Raw genomic sequence first — 24,386 nt, forward strand, 5'->3', positions numbered from 1 at the left:
CATTCTTGGCAAAATGTCATGGCTTTACATCATTCATCCTATTCACAGAGTCAACATAAAACATGTAGCTATCATGTAAATCAGGCCATAGCCTCATGCCAGCACCCAAGCCAAGTAGCCTGGCCGAGTGCTGGGCTGAAGACTACCTTATTTGTCCCTGCAACAGGCTAGAGATCCATGCAGAGATGGATCCTCTGTCCTTTACCCTCTCCCAGCCTTCCCATCATACAGACAGTCAAACCCAACCCTTCCTCAAGGAGCAGACCTGTATAAGTTTTACTGCCAAGGCACAGATTTGCCTCATCACTGATGCACAAAATACAGTTAGGAATTTTATGTACACACCAACCTTAACACAAGATCACATAAGTGAGGAAATACAACGTTAGGGCACCTAAAATTACATACTCTCACCCTTCCAAAAAGAATCACACACCTCACTACAGAACAACCACCATACAACATAGACAATGCACTACAACTTCTGTTCTGCCCCAATAGGGATGGCAGACTTGGGAACAAGAGCCAGTGTTGTATTCCTTTCCTGAGCCATTCAAAAGGGCTTCTGCATAACACATCAGACAATGGGAGAAGCCAACATAAGGCATTTTCTCTGCCAGCTAACTGTTGCACAAAAGGTTTCACTTACCACAAGTAACACTAATTTTTTTTCTTTATTAACAAAATAATTATGCAACTATAGAGAGACCGCCCAAACGCCAATTATGTATCAATTTCTGATTTTCTACTGTACTTAGTTTTTAAGCTACAGAAGCCCAGAAAATTATGAGACTTAAAATGTCAACTTTTTAATGCCAATTTTAAGAAGTTAGAACTCAGAAACAAATACATGGATTTGTTTGAAAATCCTCTGAAAATGCAGACTTTACTCAAAACCTATGTGCTGAATATTTGAAGCAGATAAACTTTTTCATACAAAAAACAGAGGTTGAACTCTTACTGTAATTGCAAAATACAGCCCAGTCTTACATATGAAGTTGGCACCACTCATCTGTGAAACATTAGAACCTCATTATCTAGCACTTCTGTGTACAGAAAAATCTGGGTTTACTTCTTTATTAGTGAGTCTTTTAAAAGGATTTTACCTTTTACTACTATATAGATATAAACTGAAGCTTAGTTACCTCTCATAAGTGATTTATGACTTCATTAGACTTTTATTTTGAAGGGTTAAAAATGTATCTGTAGAGAGTCGTGTCCAAAGATATGTTCAAGATGTTTGTTCTTTGAACATGATATGTTTAGGTTGTCATTTCCAAATATCTCACTCAAACCCACAATTAATTACAGATTCTTATACTATTTGTTTAGTTTTTTATCACAAAGTTTTACTAAGGAAAAAGCACTGGTTCGCAGCATGGATAGGGGACAGGGCTGGAAGTAGGAAGATCTGGTATGTTTTTACCTCAAGAGACTTCTGTATTTTTTCAAGATGTGCATTGTTGGTCTGCAGCATCTCAAGGACTCCTGCAGTTGTGGCTGCCCTAAGAGCATTTGGGTCATCCTCTGTACACGCCATTATCTCTTTCCATTTGTTATTGACCTGAGAGAAGAGACTTGCTTCTGCTGGAAGCTGCCTATTTAAATCACAGATCATATTAGAGATTAATTTATAGAATGCAGCATTCAAATATATCTAATTCTGAATTTTGTCAATTTATTTTCCCTACATCCTTTATACTGCTTCCACAAACCCACATTTTGGAATCGCATGTTGAGCCACACAGAGTCAGGGTAGCATACCTCATCACAGGTTAGTCGGTCAATCTATCTATTTAGGCACTTATGTCTCTCTTACAATAGTATCTCAGTGCCTGAATGTGCACTAATCACTGCCAAAACCTCTATACTAAGATGCACATCCAACATATCCCCGGAATTCCTGACCAAGATAAGAGAAGATACTATGGTGAGAAAGATGAATGTGGATCTGGGGTGAAAAAAAATATTTAGAAAACTCTAGTAAACAGGAAGTAGCCTAGTTTTTCCTCTTGGTGTAATTGCTTCACTCATCCCCATACTTGGAAGCTAGCTAAGAATAAAAAATAATCATACAAAGACAAGATAAAGGCTAATTAAAAATTAAAATAGACTGCAGTATTGTTTTACTGAAGTGGGCATGTAATCTAGCCTCTTAAGCCTTGTCTATAAAATGCAGTTTTAAAAGCTATCTGAGTTAAACTGGTGCAAAACCATGTGTGAACACTCTTATTTCAATTTAAACCTGGTTTATGTCAATTTAGTATACCTTGATATCCAATTGAGCTAATTAAAAGAACGAGTACACAGGGTTTGCAGTAGCTTAATTGAATCAGTTCAAAATCACATTTTTTTTAAATTGGTACAATTCTGAATACAGAAAAGAGCAAAATGTTTTAACTTTTCTTTTCAAGATATTTATATCTTGGTTGATTTTATAAAATAGAGCTCTCTGACATTTAGTGTGTCAGTACTACTGAACCTCTCTAGCATTGTGCCCCATCCTAGAATGTCAAACTTCATCATATCACAGTCTAGCTATCCACTCATCTGTGTTTTTTGTCTCATGCATCACCATGGTATCCTCTCTTAAAAATTAGTCACTATTTCTTAAATGCTTGAACATACTTGAGGTTCAGTTCTCTGATCTGCTAAGATCACTTTGCCTTGAGATAATGCGATACACATTCATATATACCAGGGGTAGGCAACCTATGGCACGCATGCCGAAGGCGGCACGCAAGCTGATTTTCAGTGGCACTCACACTGCCCGGGTCCTGGCCACCGATCCGGGGGGCTCTGCATTTTAATTTAATTTTAAAAACCTAATTTACTTTACATACAATAGTTTAGTTATATATTATAGACTTATAGAAAGAGATCTTCCAAAAGCATTAAAATGTATTACTGGCACGCAAAACCTTAAATTAGAGTGAATAAATGACTCGGCACACCACTTCTGAAAGGTTGCCGACCCCTGATATATACCTTTGTATTTCTGGAGCATGAAAGATTGGTTCCAGGTAAATCCAATTCCTTTGGCAAGTCAACCATTCCTCCAGGGTGCGAGAGAAGAGATTTAACGTATGATCCCATGCATCTACAAGGTTCTACCATAAAAAATAGAATAATATAAAGTAAAATCTAAATTTGGTGGAAATTCTTACTTTTGCAAGATATGTTACTTAAGGACTCCCAAACAAAATTTTGATGGAGTTTTAAGCAGACTATAGCATAGTACCAAATACAAAATTTCCACACTTTCATATAATGTGACCAAAAAACCTGCTTAGGAGCTAATTATTTGTATCTGAAAAAGGCTTACTAAGATATGTCATAAGTTTGTTTTATATTATGTTTCAATAATAATAATACACAAGAGTATGAAGAAAATAGCTATCACTCAGCTGGAAATCTTTTCCATTTCAGGGCACTGGCATGAATTAAAATTTAACTTTATTTGTAGTGGTATAAACTATGGAGCTGAATCCTGCTTTCCTTGCTCATAAATGAGCCTCACTGTTAGTTACTGTTCACTGAAGCCAATAGAACAGTAAGGGAAATTCTGTGAACCTATTTCTACAAAATTTTTAACAAATATACACATATTCATATTTGCTTTAAACAAAGGGCAAGCAGAATTTTGCAAGATGATCCTAAGAAGACCTAGTTACTATATCTGGTTTCTTTTTAATATACTGATACAGCTGCAATACCCAGCTGCATATCTTTTTAATAATAATCAATCCGTTCTAGGAGCTATAAATTAAAGCCATTTACAGTTGCAATCTGGCTGAGACTCAAAACTATAAATCATGCCCAGCTATATAAATAATTGGACTCCTTAAAAATGACTAAAAAATGCGATTTAAAATGTCACATTTGAGATGTAACAGCAAGATTCATATAATTAAAAGGAGCCAAAATAATCTGTATTACTGAGGACCTATTTGAAGGCAGAAAAAGTGAAAACATAGATTACAAAACATCATAATGTCAACTGAATTTGCATATATTCATCTTAATTTGTTTCATACATATGATTAATTACTTTACAAAGTAAGGGCATGATTTGATAAGCACTCTGCACACAATTCAGATTTTAGCTCTATAATTCATGCACACTGCAAAATACTATGGGACAAAATCCTTACTCAAACTTTCATGGACTTGAAGACAGGACTGAGTTAAAAACTTCAGGACACTATTCTTATGTAGTCTGCTATTCTGTGTCCATTACTGCACCATTTTAGCATTTGAGACTTGATGGTTACTCTTCTTTCCTTTCTTCCCCTCTTTATGGAAGTCATATGGGGCTTTTTCTTTGTCCTTTTTTCTTCTTTCACTATACCTGGGTAACCTCATCCGCTCTTACAGCTTCAGCATCTTTATCCTAATGAACAACTCTCCTTTTCCACACCTATGTCCCTTTTCTCTCCAGTCCCACATCCCAACTGATTTCTCCAGCATATCCTCCTGAAGATCTTGGTAACAACATAAGCTTACCAAGGCTAAAATCTATCCTCCCAAGTCATAATTCCCCCCCCCCTCCACTTCTTTGGTTGTGTTATTAACACCACCATCCTCCCAATTTTAACTCCTTTCTCCTCCCCATGCATTCAGGCCATGTCTAAATCTTGTTGTTTCTTTAGTCACAACACACCACAAATCAATCCCTTTCTCTCTGCCTGACAGCTACAACACTCATTCATGCCCTCATCATTGTGCATATCGATTATTATAACCACCTTCTTAAGCCTCTGCGACATCTACATTGACTCCCTTCAGTCCATCCAAAACATATGTTAGTGGCAATCTTCCTCCCACATCAATCTAGCCATGTTACCATACTTCACTCTTTGAATCATTTCACTGATTCACTGATTCACCCTTGACCACCAAATTTCTTATTCTCATCTTCAAGTGCACAACTCCATTCTGGCCTATGTCTCTGACCAGAACTTTTACCACATTCCTCCTTGTCCCAGTGAGTCCATGCCTTGTTCATCTCCTACTACTTCCATCTGTACATTTTTCCATGTATGGAATGCCCTCCCCACATCCTAGCTCACCTTTCCTCATTTCAATCCCCTCTTCAATTCTCATATAATTAGCAAATGGTCATTGCAGAAAACTTACATTTAAATATAGCTCAATAATGCTGAAAAAGTGTTACTAAAGTAGAGCACTAAATGATCTTTGAAAAGAGCTCATATCATTTGTATGGTTTAAGTACAGTTGCACACAAAGTTAGATGCATCCAAATATAGTGCCTTCCTTTTCAAATCATTGTGATTAAACAAATTCACATATAAGTCATGGAAGTCAGGACAGAAAGCTAAGGAGGAATTGGATGCTTTAGGAGCTAAATGCTCTGCTCCGACTCTTTTTCCTGCTGATCTATGCTGTGGAAAGATCTAGCTTCTCTTCTACCTTGGACAGGGTTGAAAAGTGACTATATATTCAGTAGTGATACCAAAAAGCAGCTGTTTAATAACAAAAATAGATCTAACCAGGACTAATCGCTGCTGAGTAGAAAAACTTCCAGAAAGTTAATCAGACACATCACATATAGTATACAGTAACTGCAATGCAAATGCTGCTACTGGTCTTGTGGAGACAGAACTTCTGAGAAGTTCTATGAAGACCCTCCTGACTAGCAGCTCTGCAACTAATTACAGCAACAAGCATACAGGAATGCAAACCTTTAGTAAAGGTTTACTGCCAGGCTTTGAAAGTAAAAAGAAAGTAAACATCAAGGATACTATTTATTTCAGTTGTACACCACTTGCACAGGTTTTCCGCAAACTTTATTCTCCAAACATACACAAATGTCACAAGTAATCTTTACCTTAATTGGCCCAACATAGCAAGAACCCTTAATTGTTGAAATTGTTACTTGAGATTCTTCTAACTGAGCCATTATATCTTCAGCAGATGAAATAATCATGACAGTTGAAGTTTCAGAGCGGTGAGGAGACAAATGGAAATTAGTTTTATTCCAAAGGTTAATTATCTTATTCAGCATTATTTCAAGGGTAGCTTCATTGGTTGCTGTTACTGATACATCAACGATTTCTTTCTTGTACTGAAACAACTAAAGTGGAAAACTGTATTATGCAGAGTTGAACAATAGATAAACAAGTGATAATACAGATATTTTACTAAATAACTGGAGTATAAATTCCTGAAAAATATACAATATCCCTATTAAAGTTGCAGAAGTGGAGTAGTAGTAGTCGTAGACTGGACTATATATTTAAAAGCTAACTGTAAAACTTTAATCATAAGTACAGCTGTAATAAACTAATTATAACCACATTTTACAACAAAAATGTTAAAATCAGTTCATGAGTCAGGTATAAATAATGCAACATATATTTACATTGAGTTGCAGAACATCCTCCAGGGTAAACTTTTTATCCCAAGAAATGGATTGCCCAATAATATACCGTATAGCCTCCCAATGCCTTGGTTGAAGACATGGACTTCTTAAAGACACAATCACAGATAGGCCTTCTTTAAAATCGATTAGTGACTGCTTCAGACCTATTATAATATTATTTTCTGGTAAACCTTGGAAAATATAAAATGTTTGCAATATATCAGTCTTATTTCAATTTGAGTAAGCAGATACAACATTACTACTAAGTATATATAACACAAGATATTTTTCTAATTATTTTTCTTTAGCATCTTACTAACTGTGCTCCATTATCATATTAATTTGTCCATTAGCATCATTTATAAGAACATATTAAAATACAATAATGAAACATATCTATTGTTTTTTAATTTAATTTTATTCAAATGGTCATGGCTTTTTGAATAATTTGGGCATCAATATCCTCATGTTCTATGATTTGAAGAAGTCCAAACCCCTTTTTATCCCCCACCAAAGGAGAAGAACCAGGAATATTCTTTAAGTTTAAAGCTACTATGAATGCACCACCAATTCAACGTCTTTGCGTCTCATAATTTGATTTTGTAGAAAAAGGAAACAGTGGTGAAAATCATTGCAGACCTATTAAAATAACTGGAATTATTCTAATTTACACCAGTTGAGGATCTAGCCCATAATTTCTAAATATTTTGTTTCCCTCAATACATTGATGAAGGGCTATAAGTCGCAAACAACTAGCGATTTTAGTATTTTTACCTTTTTCTAGAATCTGTATTGTCTGCATAAATCTGCTAACATCCTTTTGTATTAAATCTACATCAACATTCTGAAAAAGTGTATGTTTCCACCTAAAAGAAAGCTTCCCCCATTCCTCTAGTAAGTCCCACAAGAGTTTTCGCAAAGATAATTCACTTTCAACTTCAGAGAGCTCTTTATTCACTCTCTGAGAACTTGAGTCTCCAACTTGATTCTTCTGTGACATCCTTTCCAATGACAATGATCTCATGTCAGCAATGGAACTGTCAAAGAGATCCTGGTAATTTGCATAACTTCTGGATTTGTTAGAAATAACTGCAGCTTCTTCCACAAGACTTTGGATCATCTCTTTAGCTGTCTTAGGCAATGTTTTGCTAAGGAGGAGAACTGGATTTCTCACCTGTGTGACATAAAAATGTGTTAAAATGTGTTCTAAGAATGTCAAAGTACAGAACCTACTATTAGTAACCAATTACAGTACTCATATATCAGGGGGTACTCATATAAAACTTTTAAAATATGTGCACAATCAAATATCTGAAAAAACATTCAATTCTTTATGAATTTCTACCTTTTACCACATCATTTTGTTGTTTGTTTGTTCTGCTGCATGCACATGCAATCTATCAAAAATCTACACTTATTAGAGGAAGAAAGCGGTATATGTAAGTCTTAAATTTATTTTTATTATTGTGACATTAAGCCAGAAAGGGTTAAGCAACTAGCAGGCTAATTGACCCAAATTCAACATTTAGAGACATATTAGTAGATAATGATTGTGGTTTTGTGTGTTTACATATATATTGTTAGAGGCTGACAATATAACCAAACCTTTCCCATCTATGGGCGGTATTCTGTTAATCCAGAGATCAAAAGGAGATGTTAACATTTAGATGAACTGTGAATGTAGTAATATCACTGTCTTAATTTCTCTTTGAACTATGTAGTAAACTACCTGTAAATGGCGGGAGATGGGCAGTTGCTTTATATTAATCCATGTAGCTAATTACCAGTGATGCTTAGGAAATAGGAAGTCTACTTCAAAGCTACGATAATTGCCTATTGTTCACCCAAGGACAGCATGCTGTCAAGAAGCTGCTAGACAACTATAAAAAGAACTCTAGAGCCCTGATCCTGTCATCTCAGATCTGCTTAAGCTCCATCAGGGGAAGTTTGAGTCGCAAGATTGAGGTCTCCAGTCTCTTCTAGATCACCCTGATATTGAACATTGGACTGTAACCTATGGACTAATTCTGAAAGAACTCTTTGCAACTTTAAAGCTCACCATCTCTACTATGAAACTGGCCGAAGAACTCTACTCATATCTGTATGCATAATGATCTTTTAACCAATACACTCTTTACTTTTTAAATAAATTTTAGTTTAGTTAATAAGAATTGGCTGTAAGCATGTATTTGGGTAAGAGCTAAGATATTCATTAATCTGGTGGGTAATGGGTCCGATCCTTTGGGATTGGTATAACTTTTTATATGATGAACAAGATTTTCAGTAATCCTCATCATATTTGACTTTGCTGTCTGGCTGGGAGCCCAAAGCTGTGTTGCTTTAAGGCAGTGGTCTCCAAACTTTTTTGATCGCGCACCCCATCAGTAAAAAAATTTTGAGCACGCACCCCCTGCCGCGCCGGCTCTAGCATTTTTGCCGAAGCAAAAAAAAAAAAAAGCCGCTCGAAGCAAAAAACAAAAACAAAAAACCATGCTCCTCCTGCCGCGCACCCCAGGGGGTGCACGTACCCCACTTTGGAGACCACTGCTTTAAGGGAGCTGTGTTTTGGTTTCTGAGTAACCAGTAAGGTATTGTAGAAGCATTTTTGTTGCTGGTTTGGTGATTTTAAGTATCAGAATACCCAACAGTTTTGGGGATTGTCTGCTCCATTTTTTGCAGTGTGCCCTAATTGAGCAATCTCAGCATGATCCCCCTGGCATCCCGGTTACAATTATTAATGATTTTTTTATGCATTAGTATTGCACTAGCTGTGTTTAGCCCATGGGCAACTCAACTAGTATGTTATTTTCAGAGAGTAAACATCTGAAGAAATTTGGTTCAAATTTTGAATTAATATTTCTTGTGTGCACATCCATATCACTTTAAGTGCATGCATGGTGTGCATCTACATATTGAATATTTATTAACTTGTTTATTTTTCAGATGTTTCCATTTTCCAAAAATGAAGTTGGTGACAATAATTGAAAACATTAGTTATATCTCTATATTTCCAGAATGTTTTGACCCCAATTCAGCAAAACACTTAAGCATGTGCTTTACTTTAAGCATGTTTTAAGTCCAACCTGATTCAGCAAAGTACTTAAGCACATGACAAAAGCTCCATTAAAGGTCTATTAACATCCACTTATGCCTTGATGCCTATAAAACACTTGACTATTCTTAGGCAGCTGCTGTGCTGTGACCACTGTTTAACATGCTAATAATAGGATAGGATAGGATTAAAATTAAAAATGATCTGGACAAACTGGAGAAATGGTCTGAAGTAAATAGGATGAAATTCAATAAGGACAAATGCAAAGTACTTCACTGAGGAAGGAACAAATCAGTTGCATACATACAAAATGAGAAATGACTGTCTAGGAAGGAATACTGCAGAAAAGGATCTGGGGGTCATAGTGGATCACAAGCTAAATATGAGTCAAAAGTGAAACACTGTTGCAAAAAAAACCCCAAAAAACAAAAACAAAAAAACAAAACAAAAAAAAAAACACACTACACATAATTCTAGGATGTATTAGCAGGAGTATTGTAAGCAAGACACCAGAAGTAATTCTTCCGCTCTACTCCGCGCTGATTAGGCCTCAACCGGAGTATTGTGTCCAGTTCTGGGCACCACATTTCAGGAAAGATGTGGACAAATTGGAGAAAGTCCAGAGAAGAGCAACACAAATGATTAAAGGTCTAGAAAACATGACCTATGAGGGAAGATAGAAAAAATTGGGTTTGTTTAGTCTGGAGAAGAGAAGACAGAGAGGACATGATAGCAGTTTTCAAGTACATAAAAGGCTGTTACAAGGAGGAGGGAGAAAAATTGTTCTTCTTAACCTCTGAGAATAGGACAAGAAGCAATGGGCTTAAATTGCAGCAAGGATGGTTTAGGTTGGACATTAGGAAAAACTTTCTAATTGTCAGTGGTTAAGCACTGGAATAAATTGCCTAGGGAGGTTGTGGAATCTCCATCATTGGGGATTTTTAAGAGCAGGTTGGACAAACACCTGTCAGGGATGGTCTATATCAGGGGTTGGCAACCTTTCAGAAGTGGTGTGCCGAGTCATTTATTCACTCTAATTTAAGGTTTTGCGTGCCAGTAATACATTTTAACGCTTTTAGAAGATCTCTTTCTATAAGTCTATAATATATAACTAAACTATTGTATGTAAAGTAAATTAGGTTTTTAAAATTAAATTAAAATGCAGAGCCCCCCGGATCGGTGGCCAGGACCCGGGCAGTGTGAGTGCCACTGAAAATCAGCTTGCGTGCCGCCTTCGGCACGCGTGCCATAGGTTGCCTACCCCTGGTCTATATAATATTTAGTCCTGCCTTGAGTGCAGGGGACTGGACTAGATGACCTCTTGAGGTCCCTTCCAGTTCTATGATTGTATCTCATTGTCACCTTGCACTTCCATTAGCGGTCCACCTAGTCTGTCTTAAATACAGATTGTATATGTTCTTTTGGCCAAGAACAGTCTTTTTGTTTGTACAGCACTTAGCATAACGGGGACCTGGGCTCTGGGTGGTACTGCAATACAAATAAATAAACAAACACAGTAAATGGAACTTAAGAATATGCCTAAGTGCTTTATTGAATAGGGGCATTTATGAATATTACATAATTAATCCTCATAATACCTCCGTCTGCTACATAAGTATTATTAACCACACATTACATATGGGGGAAATGAGATATAGATATAGTATTAAGCGATTCGCCCAAGGCCACAATATGAGCCAGAGTGACAGGATCAGAATGCTTGAGTTCCTGGTTCTGAAACTCATTTTCAATCCATTATACCAGACTGCCTCTAAAGATGAAAATATGCTTTCTTAACAGACCAGTAACTTACTTTGTTCTTAAAGTTCCTAAGTTCAAACTGTAGGTTGCCAAAATAGCCATCCAAATCTGCACTGAATTTTATAATATTGTCATTTTTTCCTTTTTCACAAATAAGGATACTTGATTTAAGATCATGCAGACTGCGAGTAAGGGTCTGATATAAGGCAAACTGTTCAACTGGAATAAAGAAGTCATAGGCTCTTGCAATAGAATACAATTGGGAAAGAGTGTTATACTGAGTCTCTAGCATTGGCAACTCTGAGGAAATTTGGCTCAGAAAAGTCAAGTGCTCAATAAATTCTTCCACTGTTGTGAGATCTTTGTCCAGCTTTCTAAGTGCTGAATGGATAACCTAAAATAAATGAAACATCAATCATTATATTTTTCAAACACACACTTTTAAATTATTTATATTGTTATATTTTTCTCTGTTTTATCATCAAAATAATCAGAGAGGAGCCAGGAACAATGCAGTTAAAAAAACAAAATGAAGTGTGAGAGCTGGAGATAAAGGGCTGGATTTTCATTTACACTAAGGCTATGTCTAAGGGTGTGATGCCCAGCTTGTATACACATACTCCCATTAGCTCTCATCTGAGCTAGCACACTCAAAATGGTAGAGTACAGACGGTAGCGCAGAAAGCTAGCATGGGCTAGCTGCCTCAGTACAAACCTGCCTTAACCCCCATGGGTATGTACTTGGGGCAGCAAGCTCAGGCCACTGCTGCCACAGCCCATACTACTGCAGATACACTATTTTGAGTGTGCTAGTGCCGATGAGAGTTAAGGCGAGCATGTGTACACAAGCTGGGAATCCTGGCCCTAGCTCATAGTGTAGATGTAGCGTAAGACTCTTTCACACCTTTTCAACAGTGTAAAGTGACATACTCTAAGGCTTCATACCTTTTTATAAAATGCTGCCACTAAAAAGAACATTTACTTACACTACAGGTAACAAGTTATTTGAGATGTGTTGTATCCATGTATTCCACTTGTGATATGCACAGGCCCCATGTATGTAAGACCAGAGTTTTCTGAGCAGTAGTGTCCTTTGGGAGCTGTGGCTATGCTCTATGCATTCTCCAATGCGCCATAGCCAATGGCTTAAAGTGCAGGGCATCCATAACCACTCCCCAGTTCCTTCACTAACACAGTCTCCAAATTAGTGAGAACTCTACAATAGTGGGGAAAGAGGGTTGGGTGTGGCACAGATGTACAGAAAGCATATCAAAGAACCAGTTACTACTTATTATAGGCTAAGTAACTGTTCTTTCCTCTTCGAGTGAACATCCACAAGTATTCCACTTCTATTGACTCACAAGAATAACTTGTGTCCTGAGGTGGGTGCTCAGAATCCTGGATGATGACTACAGGAAAGCTCTGTCACAGTGGGCATCAGATCTGGGGCCTTCTACCAAGGAGTCATGCTGAGTGGAGGTGTGAACTTAACTCCAGGTATGAGCTTTGCAATCTCTGAAATTGTGACATGTCAAAGAGATGCAGCAGAGGCAGCCTGGGCTCTGATGGAATGAGCCCTAACTTGCTCAGGTGGCTCTAAATGGACCAGCTCATAGCATTAACATAGTTCAAGACTAATTTTGACAGTCTTTGAGTGGACATAGGTTGTCCCTTCATTCTATCAGCAAATGCTAGAAACAGTCAAGATTCCCTGAATAGCTACCTTCTCTCTCTAAATAGAGAGATATTTGAAAATGTCAAAGGTATTAAGTTTGAGTAGTGTGAGGCTTGGGGAAGAAGACAGGTAGGTGAATCATCTGATTAAGATGCAAATCAGAAACCAAATTAGGCGGGAAGCTTGAGTGACGTCTCAGTCACTTTGTCCTTGTGAAGTACTATGCAGGGAGGTCCCGCCATAAGGGTCTGAATATCCCCTATTCTTCTGGCCAGGTAATGCTACTAAAAAGGCAGTCTTCATAGACGGGTAGTACAAAAAGGAAGTTAACTCACCTTCTGCAGTAATGATGGTTCTTCGAGATGTATCCCCCTGTGGGTGCTCCACTGTAGGTGTGCTTGCATCCCTGCACTGCTGATCGGAGAACTTCAGTAGCAGTGTCCATGAGGCCAGCACATGCACCCTCCCTCCCTCATGGTCTGCCTCAAGGTTACTTAGCAGTGCGCGGGCGAACACACCCTCAGTTCCTTCTCTACTGCAGAGCCCGTTAGGGAGAACTCCAAAGTAGAGGGGGAGGAGGGCGGGTCATGGAGCACCCATAGGGACACACATCTCAAAGAACCATCATTACTGCACAAGGTAACTACTTCTTCGAGTAGTGTCCCTATGGGTTCTTCGCTGTAGGTGACTTCAGAGCAGTATTCCCCATGGAGGGTTGGGACTTTGAAGTGGAGTCTGTTACTACAGAGAGTGCTGAGGCGCTGAAGATGGCATCAGAAGCTGAATCCCCAGTAATCACATAATGTTCTGCGAAAGTGTGGGCAGAAGCCCAAGTCACTGCTCTGCAGATTGCGGAGATAAGGACATCTTTAAGGAATGCAACCAAGGTAGAAACTGACCTTGTGGAGTGTGTATGGACTCCATACGGAGGCAGTAGGTTGTGTCCTTCATAACAGAGATTAATGCAACCCGAGACCCATTTGGATACTCGGAGTCAATATCACACAGTCCTTGGATCTTTCTGCGAACCAAAGAAAGAGCTTAGGGGATTTCCTAAAGTCCTTAGTTCTGTCCAAGTAGAATGCTAGTGCTCTTCTAACATCTAGCTTATGCAGAATCACCTCCCTGTTGTCATGGTATGGTTTTGGGGATAAACAGGGAGATGGGTCTGTTGATTCATATGGAAAGTGGAGGCAACTTTAGGGAGAAACTTGGGATGCAACCTCAGGACTTTCTTTAAAAGAAACCATGTATGGTGGGTATGCCACTAGGGCCATTATTTCTTCTATGCATCCCGCTGAGGTGATGGCCATTAGAAATGGTGTCTTCGTGGACATGTGTAAAAAAGAGAGCAAGTTGCCATGGGCTCAAAGGGAAGTCTAGTCAAAGCTCTGAAAACTAAGTTAAGGTCCCAGGTTGGAATGGGTGGTCTCACATTTGGGAAGAGATTCCCAATGCCCTTAAGGAATATACACATCAGTGGGTGAGCAAACACCAAGTATCCATCTAATGGTGGAAAGCCGTTATGACTGCAAGATGTACCTTAAGGGAGCTGAGTGAGAGTTTTTACATCTTGAGGTCTAAAATGTAGTCTAAAATCAGAGGGAGAGAAAACAAGGTTGGGTCTGTGTGCTTAGAATGACACCAAATTTGGAATCATTTCCATTTTTTGTAGGTAAGTACATCAAGTAGTTGGCTTTTGTCTGTGCAGCTACACATCTTTCACCTCGTCAGAGGATTCTACCTCTAAAACTTGGAACTAATAAAGTGCCAACCCTGAAGGCGGAAGACCTGAAGGTTGGGGTGAAGGATCAGCCTCTCGCTTTGAGAGAGCAGATGGGGAATGGGCCTAAGACAAACCTGAGGACATATTGCCATCTGTGTCAGGTAAGGGAACCAGACTTGCCTTGGCCAGGAGGGGGCAATCAGAATAACTCACTTTGTCTTGCTGAATTTTCAACAGAACCTTCAACAGATGAGGAAATGGGAGACAGGCATACAAGAGGTCCCATGGAAGAATGAGGGCATCTCCAAGTGAATGTTTCCCCAGGTCAGGCCTGGAGCAATGACGAGGACATTTCTTGTTCTGGTAAGTAGTGGAGAGTTCTGTAGTCGGGGCTCCACAAAGACTAATATGTCTTGTAGCACCTCTGAGTTCAATTCCCATTCATGGTCGTGAGAAGAGTTCTGATTAAGACTCTTGGTTGTCATGTTCTGTATCCCCGGCAGACAGATAGCTGAGACGAGCACATTGTGACAGATGCACCAATTCCAAAGTTTGAGTGCTTCCGTGCAGAGGGAGGGAGATCTGGTGCCCACTAGTGATTTATGTAAAACATACAGGTCATATTGTCCATCATGACCTTCATGTAGGTGTTCTTGATGAAAGGCAGAAAGTGTGCACACATGTTCCTGTTGGCCCTTAGCTCCAAAAGATTGCTATGGAGGGTTGCTTTTGTGGAAGACCACTTGCCTTGAACTTTGCAGTTGTGTAGGTGAGCTCCCCAGCCTATTAGGGAGGCATCTATTATTAGAGTCAGTGTCAGTTGCACGAATGGAACACTTGCTTGGACATTGGATGGGTCTGTCCAACAGTTCAAGGAGTGCTTTACTGTGGAGGTTAGTGATAGCAGTTTGTTTAGTCTGTTCTTGTTCGGGGAATAGACAGAAGTGAGCCACATCTGAAAACACCTCATGAACATCCAGATGTTTGGGGTGTCGAAGGTGCATGCTGCCATATGACCTAGCAGTTGCAGGCATTTCCTGGTCAATGTTTGAGGACTGGACTGGACTATCTCTTTGAGACTCTAAGGGTGGTGAGTCTGTGCAGTGGGAGGAACGCTCCTGTTTGTACTGCATTGAGGCCAGCACTGAAACTCCAGTCACTGTACTGAGGTCAGTGTTGATTTCTGTAAACTGAGCTGTAGACCCAGTTAAACAAATGTGTGCCTGGTCATCTGGGTGGCTTGTACGGCATTCTGAAATGAGGGAGCCCTGAGGAGCCAGTTGCCTAGTTATGGATAGATCACAATGCCGAATGTTCGCAGGTGAACCACTACGATGGAGAGAACCTTGAAAGATACCCTGTGTGTAGATGAGAAGCTGAATGGGAGCATCCCATACTGATAATGGTCCTGCCCGAAGATAAACGATAAGTATCTCCTGTGTGACGGTCGTATCAGGATGTGGAAGTAGGCATCTTGTAGATCGTGGACTAAAAACCAATCTCCTTGCTCTAGAGCTGGAATAATGGCTGCTAGAATGACCATATAGAACTTTTGCACCTTCACATATTTGTTTAATGCCCTTAGATCTAGAACGGGCTTCCACCCTCCCTTTGCCTTGGGAATCAGGAAATAATTATGAGTTGCGTTGGGACTGATTCTATGGCCCCTAGGCATAAGAGATGATCTGTTTCCTGGTGAAGCAGGTTCTCATCAGAAGCATGCCTGAAGAGGTGAAGGAGAGTGGGACTGGGGGAGGGATGTGAACTGAATGGTGTAACCCTCTGAAATAATCTCCAAGACCCACCTGTCAGAGGTGATCTTCTCCCAACTGCTGTGAAAGAGGGCCAGGCGACTTCCGAAGGGGCGTGACAGAGTAGATGGCAGCTCATGTTGCAAGTTATAGTTGTTCAGACCTTCAACCAACCTGTCAAAAGTGTTTAGAAGAGGTGGTCTGAGAGGTTACTGGTTGAGGTTTTGACTGCTTCTGAACCCCGAGCCTCTTACATTGCGGCTCATAATAGCGCTGAGACTGTGGGTACTGAGGAAGTCGTGTCCTGTCCTGTGGCTGAGTGCTACATCTTCCATTCTGTACCTTCCATTCCCGCGTACTAGATTATTAGGGAGCGTAATGTGGCCTAGGAATCCTTCAAGGTGTGGAGAGAAGAGACTGTCTTCTCTGCGAAGAGCTCAGGCCCTTCAAACAGGGGATCTTTCATCATCATCTGCAGCTCTTTGGGCAACCCAGAAAGGTGTTGCCAAGAAGCCTGCGTCATTACCACTGCCGTGGAGATTGAGCAGACCGCTGTATCAGCTGCGTCCAGTGCTGTCTGTAACGCCGTTCTGGCTACTGACTGACCCCGTCTGACAATGGCCTGAAACAGCTCCTTTTGTGTCTCCGGTAAATGTTCCAGAAATGTACTGAGTTTCCCATAATTAATAAAATTATATTTGGGCATCACAGCTTGGTATTTCATGACTCTAAACTACAATGTTGCAGACCAGTATGCCTTCCTGCCAAAGTGATCTAGCCTTTTCCAATCCTGATTGTATGAGGTCAACTTGCCATGATGTTGCTTGCCTCGTGCATTAACCACACCTACTATGATGGAGTTGGGTTGCGGATGTTGAAATAGGAAGTCTACCTCTTTGGGAGGGATGTTGTATTTTGTCAGTTCTCTTAAAATCATCACCTAGTGATTGGGGGAGGCTTTACAGCCTCATCTGGTGGAAATGGGGAGAAGTTTGCTGGGAGCAGTAGCTTCCCCTTCAAGCCCTTCTTCTTCTTGTGCAAAAGCTTCTTCCTCCCCGGCTCAGGGGCTCTGGACAGCGAGGCTGTAGGAAACTGTCTGGTGGACTCTCTGAGAGATACTGGATGGCCATGATGTGCAAGTCACCCAAGATCCCAATACCGCCATTGAGGGAAGGGTATTAGGTGGTGGGGTTGCCCCAGTGGGCCCGTACCATGATCATGTGTTGGCTCAATGGAATTGAGGAGAGCCCTTGTATTGTGACAGCAGAACACAATGAGAGACCAGGAAAATGACATCCTCCTTGTCAATGGGTAAGGGTGGCGCTGACCAGGCTATTAGTGGTACATGGCCTGATGCAGAGGGCAATTCCGGGTGCCAGGATGTGCTCGGTACCAGGGCCCCAGTACCAACTAATGGGGATTGTGGTTCTTTCCCAACCATCAGGTCTGTAGGGTACCAGAACTCCTGCGGTACTGTGGGCTCGTTATCTCAGTGTCTGTGGTAGGTTATCAGTACTGATAGCTGAGAAGGTGCAGAGTGTTCCTAGATGGGAGCTTTGTCACACCCGGTACTGAAGGTTTACTTGGTGCCTCTCTTTTAGAGACGGTACAGTAACTGTCTTTGTCCTTAGGGGGTGGTACCACTGCCTCAGAACCTGACTCCTGGTGTCTCTAGGCAGTGCAGCTGAGCTCACAGCAGAGGCACCCTGATACTTCTGGTTACCACTAGTACCGATGTGGCTGCAATGGGGAACCCCTCTGGCTGGCCAACAACTCAGTTTGGGGACTTGGAGCCCTTTTTCTCAAGCCTTTATAGGGAGAATCTGCTGGTCTTTTCTGCGACTCTACTCCTTTGACATTGAAAGCTTTGGGGATGATCCGGGGTCTATACTGGAGTCCCCTGGAGGCTGAAGTGTCTTCTCCATAAGGAGGAGTTTTGACTTCAGCTCCCAATTCTTGCAAGACCTTGGCTTTAGCTGGTTGCAGAGAGAGCACTTCTGCACTGGACACAGTGAGAGTGTCTGTCCATTACAGGAATTGACTCTTTGCAGGAGAGGTACCTCTTGAAGCACAGCTGGGCATGCCCCTCGGAGGGAGGGCTATCACTCTCTAGCAGTGAGGAATGCAGAAGAAAGTTATTTCTCCCTCCTCTTTTTTTTAAAAAAAAACTGACAGAACTTAGAGAGTCTTCTAAATGCCCCTGGCAGGAAGGGAGGGAATCCCCCTAGACAGGGCGGGAAATATAAATTAAAGTTCTTTTCTTTCTTTTTATCCCAACGGATAAACTGAAAACTCAATGATGAATAGTTTTTTCTCCCAAAGAGGTCTAGATGTTTAGTATCCTTGTAAAATGATGCTGACCTTTTCTGTTGCTTACTCTTCTTACTTGCTGATTGAGCGTGTTTGGGACAGGATCTGAAAAGAGATCATCTGCCCCTTTAGCTGGTACATATTTTTTCCGCTCTTCAAGATGTAGGGGCAACGGTGGCCAGAATCTGTGACACAGTCTTTGCTGGTTCTCAGACTGCCTCACTGATAAAGAGGGCAACCTTATTCGGAATCAAGCTACGATGGATGTCCAATAATCTCTGAGGAGCCTCATGCACGTCTAGTGGTATCTAGAGGTGCTTCAGCAGTCCTTTTTGACAGTTTTCAGGAACTGAAACCGAAGCTCAAACCACTGCCTTGTTGGGTGAAGATAACAGGACCAGTGGAGCTGAGGTGTCCCCTTGTTCCAGCTGACTTCCTGTCTAGGAAGCTGAGAAGGCTCCTCCTTGGGTTAAAATGGCCTTCTTTCACCTTGTGTCATGCTCACTATGTGGCCCCAGAGAGGGATGTCTTGTATACAGGTCCCAGGGACTTCAATAGGGACACTGAGGTGTTTCAGAGGCGAAGGGAGAAGGAGCCCCGGAGGGAGCATACCGTATCATATGAGACTGACAGTCACTAATGAGGGAGTGCTGAAACCAATGTTCCCTCTAATTTTTTCCATCCATGTGTGGAATAAATTCTGTTATAAGCACCGAGGTAATGTGCGGATATGCACCACCAGTAGAAATAAAAAACCTAGATATAATGTTATCTTTTAAAAGTTACCATAGGAATAATTACTCCAGACAGGACAGGTTAGGCATTTTAGAACTCACTACTCAAAGAATTAAATTTATGTGTAAGAGAGAAATAAAAATTATGAAATGCATAGACCAGTCAAAAAACTAAAATAACACTTTGAAAGAATAAAATTACACAATATATGTGCACTGCAAGAAGTAACAATAATACAAGTGTGTTAGGAGGTGAGTGGGTGCGTGTGAGTGAGACACAGACACAGTGTGAACTGGATGCTGGGGAAGTTTCTGAGAGACACCATGTGTGGTCTCTTTAAGGCAATCACGGAAAGCTCTCCTGCTCCTGAGCCCTGTCCCCCCTTCCCCTGCTCTGCAAAGATGGGGTACATGGGCAGGGTGTGTGTGGAGAGACAGAGTGTGTGTGTGCTCGCTGATAGGGAAGTCTCTGAGACACTGCGCGCTGTCTCTTTAAGGCACTCACTCACAACCCGGAAGGCTTGTTCAGACCTCAGCGGCTCTCCTGCTCTAAGTCCTGAGCCCTGTCTCCTCTCCCCTATTCTGTGGAGATAGGGTACAGGAGTGGGGGGGGGGTGTCAAGCCAAGGGTAGCGAGAAGGAACTGTAGTGGCAGTTGGTCCTGCATAGCCCTTTTTAGCCTTGGTATGGTCCTACTGGGATCCAGGAAGTGGGCGGGCAAAGCCCGCTAAAGGATCCCCCCCAGCCTAAGGGGGGGTCCACAGGACCTGGAGACCAAAAAATTACGGGGGACAACTAATAAAAGAAGAGGGACAGGAGTGAGGTCAAAGGGTCAAACGAAGCGAACCAGACGGGGACACCGAGCAGAGAACCCCGGACAGCGCCCACTGCTCCTCGAAGGCGTCAAGGGAGCCAGTGGACGCCACCCAGAGGAACTCTGCCTGGATACGTGAACGAATAGAGGACCTGAAATAGGCCCCACAGTCACAGGAGACTCCATCAGCCAACCTCCTCACTCTGGTTTTATAGATGGCCAGTTTCGCTAGGGTCAGGAGGAGGTTGACCAGGAGGTCCCGTGACTTTGTGGGGCGACGGATAGGGAGTGCATAAATAAAAAGGTGAGGAGAAAAGTGCAACCAAAATCTTAACAAAATATCCGCGAGGAGCCGGAATAGGGGCTGCAGCCTGGCGCACTCCAGATAAACTTGCGCCAGGGTCTCCCTCACGCCGCAGAAGGGACAGGTGTCTGGGATGGGGTAAACCGTGCCAAGTACACGCCCGTGCTCACGGCTCCGTGAAGGAGCCGCCAACCAATGTCTCCGGTGGGTTTTGGGATCAGAGTAGAATAAAGGCTGGCCCACCGGGGCTCCTCACCCTCCAGAGGTGGCAGAAGGTCCCGCCACTTCGTATCGGGGCGGGACGCGAGGGTGAGGACATGAAGAACATGGAGCACGAGCGTGTATAGATGTTTCCTTGGCGTGGTCCGGAACAGAACCGGCTGCAGATTGTGCAGCCGGCTCATGGCGAAGGGACGGGGGGGGGGCGGGGGGGAGGTTGGGTCCACGGGGCAGGGACCCGATGAAAAAGTCTGGAGGGCTTGGAGTGGAGGGTGGGCGGGGCGTGCCCTCTCGCAGGACCCGGTCGAGGTAGTCCTGAGCAGCGGGCGGCAAAGCGGCCCTCACCTCCTGAAGGACGCGCCGGGGAGTACGAGGTCTGGAGAGCCCCATGCGCTGAGCGAGCGTCAGGGGATCCAGCCAGTCTCCCCGGTCGTAGTCCAGGAGGTCTCCGACTTTGGTGACTTCTGCCAGGACCAACCTCTGGCGCACCATGGGGGACTCCGCCACCTGCACATGGAGCTGGTATGGTGGTATAGCCTTGGTATGGTGATAGGTAGGACCCATGCACAGACCAATGCTAGCAAAAACTTCCATTCACAGGCACATGAAGCACATGCACAACCTAAAGCAGAATGCAAATAGGGACAAGCACTCAAAGAAGGAATAAGCTACCTCCGTCCATGAAGCAGATCTCTCAGATGTCCAGGAGGGAGATCATGAACCAGTAACGGTGCTGAGGTCTGTGCCAGGGTATGTAACTTCTTGGCAGAAAAAAGTAGCAGAATGTCATCTTCGTCAGTTACCATTAGGTGTCTCAGTACCTTGAGCTGGGTGGGTACCACAAATAAAGGCTCAGGCAGCAAGGCAGGAGGAAGTACAGTCAGTACCAGAGAGTAATAACTGCTCGCACTCTGCACCAGTGCCATGGGTAGATTCTTCTGGGTGTGGTCCTTTGTTACTGGGATTTTCAGAGTCAGAAACAGTACATTTGTGCGCACGGAGCTCTAATGCTGAGATCTTTGGAGATGACACTTTCAGTGCTGAGTGCTTCAGTCCACGATTACTAGTACCAGACTCGTCAGTGGCATCTGGAGACTGAGAAGAAATGTTGTGATGACTGCTTGATGTCAAGGCATCAATGGGACCCATTACAGCTTGCTCAGTGCCAGAGATGCACATCTGTGTCTCCAGTGACCATGGGATTGGTGCTCTTTGAGGCCTCTCTTCAGAAGATTGACCTGAGGACACTGAAGAGATACTGGCCAACCCCATTGGAAAAGAGAGGGACTTCCTCAAAACGAAATGATCTCTGGAACTCAAAGTGAACCGTTGACTTACTGGAGTGCTCTCAGAGACTGTACGGTCTGATCACATAGACTTCTCATGCTCAGGAGTCAATGAAGCCATTGTGAAGCTCTCAAGGAGGAATGTTTTCAGATGACCCTGGATTTTTGGGTCTTTTTAGAAAAGGAACAGCATATAGAGCACTTGTGTGGTATATGCACATCCTCCAAACAAAAAACGCTCTTACACTGTCTATTGTTGATAGAAATGGCTTCCTCACAAGAGGGACAGGTCTTGAATCCCAGGGCCTTGGACTGTCTAAGGGTCTGGTGCCAAGAGCACCTGGACTTGACTATAAAGCTAAAAGTTTTTGGGGTTTTTTATATATATATATATATATATATATGGATATATATATATAGTTTCATTCTTTCTAGCTCATTAGCTTATGTATATATATATACATATAGCTAATGAGCTAGAAAGAATGAAACTAACTACATCTAACTAACTATGAGAATTAAGTAGCACATCGGGCAAAGATACTGCAGATGTTCAGTCTCACAACCACAAATAGAAAGAAGGAACTGGAGAGCAGTTTTGCCCACCCCATCCTTTATGCCTAAGCTATGGGGCACCCGAGGGCACTATTCTTCAAAGATGGTGGCCTCATGCTGTGCACCATAAATGCAGTACATGTGAACAACCACTTGAAGAATTGGAAGTGTTTTTTATAAAAATAATTTTGAAGATGACACATATCCCCCAAGCATAGCTTCCTAAAATCTGCAAAGTGTAAAGAACACAATACATTATAAAGTCCAATATGGACCTTGCTATGCAAAACTCATTTTCCAGGGCATGTCTTAGATTATGTGGAACGGTACTAATGAAAGGCGATTGACCAGATGGATGGATGGATCTGACAACTAGAAAATAAATCTTCTTGGAAACTGAGGAAATTTGCTGTGGTAAACAGAGAGAAATAAAAAAATGTAGAACCCTATGAGACATTTTTAGAGTAGCTTTTAAAAAGAACCATAGCTTAAGGTTTCCCTTCATAAATGTAAAAAAGATCATTTTAATTATATAATCTTTTAATGACATCATAGCAACTAAGCAGTATTTGGTTTCATGATATTGCTGATTAATATATGTGTGGAATAATACCATACATACTATATGCTATATAACATATTTTCATTTATAAACCCTAAATGCGTGTGCAATAAAAATGATCAAGTCACTTACTTCTGAGAGATGTGAGTTCCTTGCTTCAACTATTGCATACAATGATGAACGTATTATATTAACCAGGGTTTCAAAATATGGCAGGCAGTCTGTTTGATAGTTAACACTTCTGACCTTAATCATATGAATGCGTCTTTCAATAGTCATACGTATAATCTCGTTTACATCAGCTGTATACTTATTTAAGATGCCTCTGAAATCATGTGACGATAATTCCCTTTGTAGTGCTAAGATTTCCATATTCATAGTTTTAGCTTCATTCACCATGGCACAGTATCGCATAAAGTTTCTGCTATAAGATTCAACTTGTTCCATTGAACTACTAAGAATAGACAGAAGAGTCAAAATCTGTAGATTTAATATTGTAAGAAATAGTTACAAATTTCATTTTGACAAAAGGTTGGTCTAATTAAATTTTCTCTGTTAACAGCAATTTAGATATCTACTGACCAGTTTTGTAAATTAATAATTTTTCAAAACAGTAATTGTCAAAATAGATAAGTTGAACTTCTGTAAAAAATACCAGGACCTATACTTTCTTACATAAATTCAGATTGGTATATTCATATTTAGTTTACAACTACCTCCCAAGAGTCCTTCCTAAAGATTCACTTCTAATATGATGCCAACAGAAAGCAAGTTGATAACATTTTTTCAAATATTGCCACCGCTGGGTTTCCCAGCGCATCCTGTGTGTGTGTCTATTAGAATGTTACCTCTTCAGGGCAGGGGGAGTGTTATTTTCTGTTGCGTACAGTGCCAAACACAGAGTTAGCATTCAACATATAACAGATTATTTTAAAATATACTTTTACAATCAAATGTTATGTTACTTAGATACATTTTTTAACTTTGCACCACACACTTTGTTTTGGTAGCATGGATCTGTTCCTAGAAGTAGCTCCCAACTGGGCCATGGTGCTGGATACTCTTTTTCCCATAATTCTGTACAACTTTCAGGTGACTGCATTATTTTATGTAAAGACTGAGCGATGAAGACTGACAGATGAGTATCACGAGAAAATGGAATAACCTGAGCTAAAAAGAGATAATTAAAACAAGTTAATTTTCTGAGACTCTTCTCAGAACTCAAATTTACAATAATACATAAACAAAGATCA

General features: G+C 41.4%; 1 protein-coding gene across 1 annotated transcript in view; it reads right to left on the minus strand.

Annotated features, from left to right (window-relative positions):
* The window catches only part of DNAH14 (dynein axonemal heavy chain 14), a 439,459-nt gene that overhangs the window by 323,268 nt on the left and 91,805 nt on the right, over positions 1 to 24,386 (minus strand). The window contains 9 exon segments of the mRNA XM_029912981.1: positions 1,427 to 1,598; positions 2,989 to 3,110; positions 5,852 to 6,097; positions 6,386 to 6,576; positions 7,160 to 7,353; positions 7,384 to 7,559; positions 11,251 to 11,592; positions 23,266 to 23,613; positions 24,131 to 24,303. Of these exon segments, the coding sequence (XP_029768841.1) occupies positions 1,427 to 1,598; positions 2,989 to 3,110; positions 5,852 to 6,097; positions 6,386 to 6,576; positions 7,160 to 7,353; positions 7,384 to 7,559; positions 11,251 to 11,592; positions 23,266 to 23,613; positions 24,131 to 24,303 (1,964 nt within the window).

The sequence above is a fragment of the Terrapene carolina genome, unplaced genomic scaffold (assembly GCF_002925995.2).
Source record: "Terrapene carolina triunguis isolate 2854851 unplaced genomic scaffold, T_m_triunguis-2.0 Scaffold406, whole genome shotgun sequence".
Lineage (NCBI taxonomy): Eukaryota > Metazoa > Chordata > Testudines > Emydidae > Terrapene > Terrapene triunguis.